This window comes from Aspergillus niger, assembly GCF_000002855.4.
Source record: "Aspergillus niger supercontig An04".
In the NCBI taxonomy this organism is placed as follows: Eukaryota; Fungi; Ascomycota; class Eurotiomycetes; order Eurotiales; family Aspergillaceae; genus Aspergillus; species Aspergillus niger.
In genome coordinates this window covers 1,185,994-1,195,362 of record NT_166539.1, presented here as the reverse complement: position 1 = coordinate 1,195,362, position 9,369 = coordinate 1,185,994, and the positions used below count along the sequence as shown (strand labels likewise).

General features: G+C 47.9%; 5 protein-coding genes across 5 annotated transcripts; 3 read left to right on the top strand and 2 right to left on the bottom strand.

The window, feature by feature from the left end:
• Positions 1-891: 891 nt before the first annotated feature.
• On the bottom strand, positions 892-1,725 carry An04g04840 (uncharacterized protein; the record flags this gene model as incomplete). Its single annotated transcript, XM_001401811.1, has 6 exons — positions 892-959; positions 1,018-1,126; positions 1,185-1,374; positions 1,436-1,494; positions 1,551-1,619; positions 1,684-1,725. The coding sequence occupies 6 exons, from the start codon at positions 1,723-1,725 to the stop codon at positions 892-894; spliced, it is 537 nt and encodes a 178-aa protein (XP_001401848.1).
• Positions 1,726-2,059: 334 nt separating this feature from the next.
• On the top strand, positions 2,060-2,463 carry An04g04830 (hypothetical protein; the record flags this gene model as incomplete). Its single annotated transcript, XM_059747500.1, has 3 exons — positions 2,060-2,129; positions 2,280-2,318; positions 2,408-2,463. The coding sequence occupies 3 exons, from the start codon at positions 2,060-2,062 to the stop codon at positions 2,461-2,463; spliced, it is 165 nt and encodes a 54-aa protein (XP_059600562.1).
• Positions 2,464-2,505: 42 nt separating this feature from the next.
• On the bottom strand, positions 2,506-5,350 carry An04g04820 (uncharacterized protein; the record flags this gene model as incomplete). Its single annotated transcript, XM_001401809.3, has 7 exons — positions 2,506-2,931; positions 3,016-3,195; positions 3,262-3,617; positions 3,740-3,875; positions 4,238-4,831; positions 4,892-5,128; positions 5,264-5,350. 7 exons carry the CDS (start codon positions 5,348-5,350, stop codon positions 2,506-2,508), a joined length of 2,016 nt encoding a protein of 671 aa, XP_001401846.3.
• A 912-nt stretch (positions 5,351-6,262) lies between these two features.
• Positions 6,263-8,202, top strand: An04g04810 (uncharacterized protein; the record flags this gene model as incomplete). The annotated part of the gene is made up of 2 exons (XM_001401808.1): positions 6,263-6,404; positions 6,461-8,202. The coding sequence occupies 2 exons, from the start codon at positions 6,263-6,265 to the stop codon at positions 8,200-8,202; spliced, it is 1,884 nt and encodes a 627-aa protein (XP_001401845.1).
• A 310-nt stretch (positions 8,203-8,512) lies between these two features.
• Positions 8,513-9,368, top strand: An04g04800 (uncharacterized protein; the record flags this gene model as incomplete). Its single annotated transcript, XM_059747499.1, has 3 exons — positions 8,513-8,779; positions 8,877-9,061; positions 9,110-9,368. Coding segments are annotated over 3 exons (711 nt in total), but the record flags the coding sequence as incomplete, so codon positions are not given.
• Position 9,369: the final 1 nt, after the last annotated feature.

Below are 9,369 nucleotides of genomic sequence, written 5' to 3'. Positions count from 1 at the left end.
GGCTAAAATCTCACGATTCCACTTCCCCTCTCTTCATAAACTTATCAAGTATATCTACTCCGTACTCCGTATCTATTTGCTCCATTAGAATCCTCAGTGTAGCCGCCCGGAACTGCAGCCAAATCTGATCCGTCAACTTTCTCACTTCCACTTGCGCTCCTTTTCCTCAGGCTGCCCCACGTTCCAGGGACCCATCGGCCGCCCGTGGTTCCCCCCTCCCCGCTACACCAGTCCGTCTGCAATCATCGTCTCATCATCCCCATCGCTCTCAGCTTTAGTCCTCTATCGCCCCGTGACAGATAAGTTGCTGCCCCATCGTTCTTCCCGTGGCTCGTCTCGGCACCCAGAATTAGATTTTCTCTTTTTCTTTTCCCTCCCCCTTTCCCTCTCTCTTCTTCCCAGCTCTCCCAGCTCGTGGGCCTTAATAAAGCCCTCGGTTATGCCGGTCGTAGGCGCTTACTCCGCCAGTCGGAGTTGACATGTCCTTCCAGTCATTCTTATCTCGGTGGGCATTGCGCTCGTGATTTCCTCCATATCTCCGGAGCACGAAGTACACCTGCGTGGGGTGGTTATCCGCAGCAATTTTTCGGAACTTTCGAATGATAGGTTTCGGGTAACTGTCTCATCTTCTTGTTTCAATTTATGGTTTAGCAGGACATTCATTAAGTAGTTCCAAACTTAACCTTCAGAATCAGATGCCAGCCATTATGATCATATTTGTACACATCTCCAACCATGACTATAGCATACTAAATACGAAATGAATATTTAAGTCATCACATTTTGATACTTCATAATTATTCTTCTGTTAAAGTTTATGTTCATAACGGCGAGCACAGCTCAACCTTTCAACAATCCATACACTCCACCTAAACCAGTAACCCATTACCATCATTTCTTTTTCGCCTCTCCAGCCCAGACCCGCGTCTCCTTAGCACTATCATGCGCAACCCGGAAAACTACACAAAGGCATCAGTAATCAGCAAGACACACAACACAGACGAGCGATCAACATACGCTGCCTCTCCGTCTCATCCAATCCTCGCAAGAAATCCGCTCCCTGCCCTAAAGCACCCTGCGGATTATGCGCATGGTCCGCAATGACTGCTGAGCGCTTCTTGAACGTCTATCATCATCACAATTAGCCACATTAATCACATCCCCAGTTCACAAAAGCACCATACATTACTCAAAACCTCCACCAATTCCTCTTCCTCAAACAGCTCCAGAATCCTCTCGCTCAGACTATAAAAATGCGGCGCCAATGACCGCAGATCCACCGTCCGAGGATCAGCTTTCAAGGCATTCATGACTCGTTCTGAGAGTGCTGAGGGGAGATCCAGCGTGACTAGCCGAGAGGTTCCCAGTCGGGCACTGCGATAGTTAGACGATACCTCACCAAGATATTATCAGTAGTGGAAGTAAAATAACTGACCCGATAGAAAGCATCTCACCCAGCCATAACGGCAAATCAATGCGAGTTCCAGCTTTGATCTAGATAGACTACACTTAGCAAACCTCCCATCCAACCATTCAGACGGGAGATGTACATTTTCCCCCGGATTCCCCTCCAAAATACCAAGACCAGGTACGTCCAATTCAAATGTGCAGGGTAGTTTCTGGATGGGTGGGAATCAGCCATGCATGCATGCATTTTCATTTTCCAGGATTGACAACACATACTTGGGAATCCGTCAAGATTGCATCAATGTCATAGTACGACATTTTCGATGAGAATCTATTCGTGTATAACTAGAATATCAATTGTAATACTAGTTATCGATGCCTTTTTCTTCAGGTGGAGCGTCAAACTCGCCCTTCTTGCTTGTGGCGCGCGTCCCGCATGGCGCGCTGTCACGTGCGGAAATCATTACTTTGCGGCCCGCCAATAGGAGGGGAGATATTTACAGTCGGTTGCTACACTACTACTATGTACTATTCTGTGGGACAGAGTTCAGAGCCCGACTACAATATTAGATGCTGTTTTTATTTTAATACCGTGCTATTATTATCTTAATGAGGATTGGGCTTGTATATTAGGTTGGCTTTAAGTGAGAAGATGGTTGATAGTTCGATGACGTCACTCATTTGTTCTGCAGGCATGCAGAAGGCATTCATCAAGGACACCGGTAATCAACTACAACTAACCACCAAACTATATATCCTGAGTATATGGTAACTATAATGCCTTGACAAAAGTAATACGGTCTATGTTGCCGCTGATAAAGAAGTCATGAATGCACGGTTCTGTCTTTAGGGGCGATAGCTGATGTTAGAAGTGAGGGCTGTTTGGCGTCCTGGGGCGTCTGCGGAGGCTGGTATGAATAGGACTAGTGCGATAATAAGAAATATTGATACGTTGAGCAATGGAAATGTCAAAGAGAATTTGGGAGAATTGATGTGGAAGGCGATGCCTGTTACTTTAAGGCTGATTCTGTTGACAAGTATGATGTTTCTTTCTAACATAGAGAATAGAGAAAAGAGTATAGCTGAATTCGTTTTATGCTAGTAGTACCATGGGTCTGATATTTCTCGTTTGTACTTGCTCATTTCCAACAAAAAGAAAGCCTTCTCCAGGTCCAGAATCTCAGTCGGACGATTATGATAATATCTGCCGCGGACGAGAAACAACTCAAGCCACTGAACGCCTGGAATGCCGGTATAATTTTCTAAAGAGCGGAACGCCCTTCTTACCCGCATAGCTTGCCTCACAGTGAGAATGATTCTCTTTCCCTGATCGAATAACAGAGCCAGTCTGAGCGCATCTGTCCCATGGTGAATAGCTCTCGCGGTTTCCGACTCTCCCCAAGGTGAGGGTAAAGGATCAGGGTGAACTTCGTATAACTTAGACGTCATGAGGTCTATCTTGTTGACAAATGGTAGATCTGCCAGTTCAAGAACAGACAGATACTGCATTCCTTTCAATTTCCTCTTATCGCATAGTTAGATTGACGTCATTTCGTAATTAATCACACAGTTAGTGGAGATCTATGAATTGTGTATATCCGCACTTACGTTCGCAGGGATTATCTTGAAGTCAAGCCTCACTTTGCCTCCTGGTGTCCGCATGTAAAGCGTTTGACGGTGTTTTATGAAGATCTGCGAGTAATAGTATAGCAATGCGTCCTTAAGGTCTTCCAGGGTTGAATCTGCTAAGTCCAGGACGATGTCAATATCTTCTTTTCTATTACATGCCTACTCAGTATGTTAGTCAATGGAAGGCTGCCTTGGTGAGCGGTTCTTGTAATCCAGTCCACTTACAATGCTGGGCAGGCGATCGGGGCAATGATGCATGACAGCAAGACCTCCTGTAAGTCCCACAAGTGTGGTACGCAAGATATCTTGCTTTTTCAGTATCTGCATAATTTCGATCAGATGTGATGCAGCGTCAAGGACAGCATCCTTGCTTGGATACAGAATATCCGGATACACCTTATCGATTTCGTCGATGGTAAACTTATCGAAACGCATTTTGTGTTTGAATCTTCGATCCTGTAGTTGTCTGAAGGAAGGATCTATATGAATAGGGATCAGATGGAACAGGAATTCTGGGGTAAATTTATAGTCAACAACGTGTGAGAGACGTTGGGGTAGTAACTTGTGGCGTAGTAAAGAAGCTATAACTCGCATGTTAGGTCCCGGGTGCTACCTATCAGCAGAATAGAGAATTACCTTTACTATTTTTTCAGTCATTGTTAAGGCCCGGACAAAGGTGTATTGACTTTGAGACAAAGCATACTTATACCCCAGCATTCTTTGGAAATCGGCTTTGTAGCGGACAATAGTAGGCCTATTGGTGACCTTTGACCTTGTAAAATATCTAAGGCTATACCGATCTCATTTTCTCGGATATGGGTTGAAATGGGGATGTTGTACTATTAGATGTAGGTTCCAGCAAGGTGGGACTTAGATCTATGAGAATATGAAACATCCGGTAAGCATTAGCTTTGGTATTATTGTAGAAGTCGTCATTTGCATTGCTCATTTTACTATGCAATGTACTGGGGCAGAGTGTCTTAGATAATGACGCCTGAGATGCCCATGCGAGGAGCCATACAGCCCGAGCGACCCAAGTTCATTCACAATGAAATAACTCGGAGTATAAGCTTCAGATTACTTATATAGATAAATCAATGAAGTTTTTCTCAATTAGAAAGAATTTTCATGATTATCATTCAACTTCATCTGCCATGAGGAGTAAAGGTATCTTTGTCTTTTCGATCATCTCCTCACGCACTTTGGATATATAATTCTTCACCTCATACGGACTCTTCTTAGTCTCCCCATCGAAATAAAACTTCACAAAACCACGCGCTAAATTTCCCAACGCATCCCAACTCGGTACGAGCTCATATTCTCCGCATTCACGGATATGATCCAGCAGCTCGCCCAAATACTCATACCATATAGAAGACGTAGGGTCCTGAGGCCATTCTCTCACCATGAGAAGTACCATAGCATCAATGAACCGGGCTGGCTTTGGAATCTTAATCGATCGAATAGACTGCCAACGACCATTTCCAACTTCATCATTGTAGTCTGGCAGCCGAGGGTCATCGACCAGCATATAGTCCGGATCATCCAATGGTGGTAGTCGCGTGGGAACCGGCGCCAGGTCGATGAATAGGTCCCCCATCTTATATAAGAGCACGACGTGGTTGTGCGGTCTGTTCACCCGTGGTTGGACATGGTAGTGATAGGCCGGAGCAAAAGGCCTCTTGTTGGGACGGTATCCCTCGCAGTAAGACCTATGGCAACTGTGGAGACCGGCCGCTTGTAGAAGGGAATCTGCTTCTGCAATGTAGAAATTTGGGATGACCCAGGTGGAACTCTGGAAGTGGTTAGCTTCGATCACACACTAGTTTTATGGAGGTGGGAGAAAGTATGCTACCTTTTGCTCCTGCAGAAGACCATAGACGCTCATTAGCCCATGACCGCAGAATACGTTGGGCACTCCAGCATTATCTAGCGCCTCCGCGATGATGTTCTCTAGTTTATAATCAATATGAGTTGGAGCTTTCGCGCCAGACTCCTCGGACTGAGAACTCCCCATGTCATAGGGTGTTTGTGTCGACATGTAGTATGAACTTGGATGAGAAGAGAGATCTGGAACCAAGTGAGGCGCTCTCTTTATATTGGAGAGCCCTAGAAAAGATTCAGGGCTATATATGGGACTTTCCGGTCTTACTTCCAGATGTTCCTTTCCTGGTGGACTCTTAGCAAGTTTAGAGTCTGAAGCTTAGGTGTGATTTGCCTAACGTACTATACCCTTGGATATATTCATTTCCAAATAATCCCCCCTTCCGCTATCGGTTGTAATAGCTCTATGTAACGGCGAATACACGCGCATCCTGCACTGTCTACCGCTTTGCTCTGGAGTAGTGGGTGATCTATTCAAAAATTAGAAAGTACTGTACTGATTCTATAGATTTTTTTTTTCTTTTTTTCCTTCTTCTGCTCGGATATTGCCACAAATTACCATCTTATGTGTGTTGTTGGGAGGAAATATCCGTCTATGTCTATTATGAGACTGTCTTTGTTGCTTGAGATATGCCGCCATCCCTCTTTGGCGTATCATTCATTGTGTTGTAATAAGACTGTCTTGGCTTTTATATAGAATTACTCTCCCAAACCTGCTCGACTATGGCCATGATTGGTTCCTGGTCACAAGACTAGAGAGAATCAGAAGTCGCAGGACAAATTGGTTGCATCCATGCAGCTAATGAGAATACCCGATAATATCTCCTTTTTATTCCCAGCCATCCTTAAGTACAGCCAAGAAAATTAGCATTTGAAGTCACTCTAGTCCCTGAAGATGAATTAATATTAAAATCTAGTTTCGAAGAAACCCGAAATAATGTCTCTGCGCACCCTCAGCATATACATGCTATGCGCACTACACTCTCAGATCAGAAACAACTCTGACCCAAAGTATCATCTGCAGGACATATCCAGCCCGACAACCTCGTCACTTCTATTCTTTCCTTCACCTAAACTGTACTCAAGCTGAATTGACTTGTTAGGGCTGTTAACCTGACTAAGCAGAGCAAGTCACATGTCTCAGTATATCTATCACGTGCCTTCATCTTCACTGATTGCGGAACTTCGTACTTTTCACAAACTCGCATCTTCACCCATCCACTCAAAGCTCTCGCGTCTTTGAAGGCCCTGTCCTTCCGATTCTCCCGTGGGATTTTAATCTCCCGATGGGTGGATCCCTAGACGCCGCCCTGGACAGTGGACGCTGTCGAGATCCATGACGATGGCACCTCCGAGCGGGTCGGCGGCATACAAGAAGAAAGATGGCACCCTGACCATAGCCCAGGACCGCCAGTCGATCTCTTGGATCCCGGCGGCTGGCGGTGCAGCTGGTGCAATTACCCTTCCAGTTGCTCAGATTACCAGTACGGCGTAGTCTTCAGCTTGATTCACCGGGCGCGATTTTACTGACTACGGATAGATTTGCAACAGACCCCCGCGAGTAACCCGAAAGTGATGCTGAAGATCTTTGTCCTCCCTCCGAACGCCCCTGCCAGTTCCCCCGAACAATATGTCTTCTCCTTTACAGCTGGAGCGAACGCGCGACCGGAAGCTGATGCCATCAGAGATGCGCTCAGTGCCGCTATTCAAGCTGCAAAGACAGCTCAGAATGCCCCCGTTAAAGAAGGCGTGTCTCCTGCTATGGCCATAGCGAATGCTGTATCATCGGCAGGGAAAGAGAAGAACCCATGGGATGATGACAAGCGGCTTCAAGGAGATGTGGAGTTGCAACAGTCGCTGCTGAAGTCGAATCCGATTCTCCAGCGCATGTTCATGGAGTCGTTACATACCAAGCCGGATACTTTGTCTGCTTCGCAGTTCATGACGCAGTTTTGGTCCACTCGACTTCATCTTTTGCGCGCGCATGCGATCGAGCGGTCGCAGACACGCGGATCCTACAATGTGCTATCGACATTGAAGCCGCGGGTGGAGGATAGCGTGACAAAATTGAATATTAGCAAGGAGCAGATCCAGTTGATTTTCAATCAGCACCCGCTTGTGAAGCGGGTGTACGATGAGAATGTACCCAAGCTTAGCGAGCAGCAGTTCTGGTCTCGGTTTTTCCAAAGTCGGTTGTTCAAGAAACTGCGCGGAGAGCGCATCTCCGAAACGGATCCCACGGACATAATCCTGGACAAATACCTTAAGGCGGACGAGTCGGGAAATTTACCGCGCGACGCGCATGTTCCGCATTTCCTGGATCTGGCTGGAAATGAAGTGAACAACAGTCAACGGCAAGGTAACCGACCTGATCTCGACATGCGCCCGTCCTCGGTGGAGAAGGTGCCTATCATCCGCACCCTGAATAGTCTGAGTGAGAAGATTATGGCGAACGTTGCACCAGCCGATGGCGAGGCAGATGGCAAGACGGGTGAGGATGGGACGTACAACGAGCTGCAGCTGCGTGACTTACGCGGGGACGAGGAACAGCAACGTATCCTCCTCAACGTCAAGGACCAAAGTCGCTTTTTCTCGTCACACTCAAAAACTGCGGAGGACGAGCAAAATAAGCTGTTTGCCCAGCAGGATCCAAATCAGATACTCGGACAGCTACGGGGGGATCTGGAACAAAATCTGCCCGAGGGCGGAGCCGCGCCGCTGGGGAGATTGGTAGAACCGCAGGAAGAGGACGATGAGGATCAGCAAAAGTTCGAAGACGTAATTGGCTCTAGGGCCAATTTGAAGCGCGCCTCAAACCAGATCCTCGAAGCGATCCGTGACCGCCGCTCCCAAACAGAGGGATCAGGCAATGCCGGCACATATGGTTTGTCGACTGCATTGTACGACCGGCTGACCTTAACGCATGCCACGACGACTGAATTTCTGCATCAATTCTGGCAGGCATTTCTGTCAGGAAACGCGGATCGCGCAGGTGAGGTAGCTTCGCTTGTGGAGTCACTGAACCGAGCCATGGAGCGCATTAAGTCGGTGGCGCAAGACGCAGAGACAGAGCGGCAGGTTGAGGTTGATCGACTGAAGCAGCATGCCCGAGAAGTGCTGGAAAGGACGGGAAGGAAGCTGAAGCTCAATCTCGCCGGTGTGGCTGGGGGCGAACAAGCTGTCAATCGACTATTGGGGCCGACCATTCGGGCGTTGGAAACGGCATTGGCGAAGTACAACCAGGCGTTGGCTGAAGAAATGAAGGAAATGCCATCTGCGTGATATGGCCATAATGTATGATAGAATAGACATAAATGACTATTAACGATTCATATTGGGTCTTTAAGTACTTTGATCGGCATGCCGAGCCCTCCGCTCTCCGCCCCCTCCGCCTCGGCCCGCCCTTCACGCGACGTGTCCCTCACTTCCTCCACCTTCCTTCCAGCTCATCAGACCAGCATCGCAACCACCGGGACGCTCCACTAATCAGATATCGCCTTAATGCTCTAGTTACCTCTTAATATTCAGGAGAGATTGCCTCCAGCTCCAATAACCTACATTAATCTAATAAATCCACACCAACATCTCGAAGATGTTAACCTCCGGACTCACCAACGCCTCGATCTCCAAATCCCTCCTCATCTACACCATCGCCTCCTCGGTGGCTCTCGCCATCTTCGACCTTAAACATCTCACTAGTATCCAGGTCGTGCCGCACATCTGGCAATATGGACAGTTCTGGCGCATCCTGGTGTGGCAGGTAGCCGGATTCGCAAACTCGACGGAGGCGCTATTCGCCGCAATGTTGGTGTATCATCTACGAGTCGTCGAACGCGCCTGGGGGAAGAGGAAGTTTGCCGTACGTTATCTCATTTATCTTACTTTTCTTCGTCACTGTCCCCCGTCCACAAGCTATACTACAAATGCAGCTACTAACAAGCGATAATGATCCATAGACCTTCCTCCTCACCACACTCCCCTACACAACCCTCCTCCCTCCACTCCTTCTCATCCTCGTCCTCCGACCCATCACCCTCGGGAAAATGAACTACCTCCCCTCCGGACCCGTAGCGACCATCTTCGCCTTATTAGCGCAATACCACGCCTCAATCCCATCTACCTTCCGCTACCGGATCTCCACGTCGTCTTCTTCTGATTCGAACGATACAAAAGACCCACCGCAACAGAGCAACAAGTCCCTCACTCTTACATTGTCTGATAAATCTACAACATATATTGTCGCTGCGCAACTGGCTTTGTCGCAGTTTCCGGCGATGGTCATCCCCGCTGCGGTGGGATGGCTGGTTGGTGTGGCCTGGCGGATGGAGTTCCTGCCTGGGACCGGCACATGGAGGGTCCCGGCGTGGATGGTGGGGGAGAAGGAGCGGAGAATTGTCAATGGCGCGGGTGGGGGAGATGGTGGGAGATATGAGGATCTAAGGAGGAGGT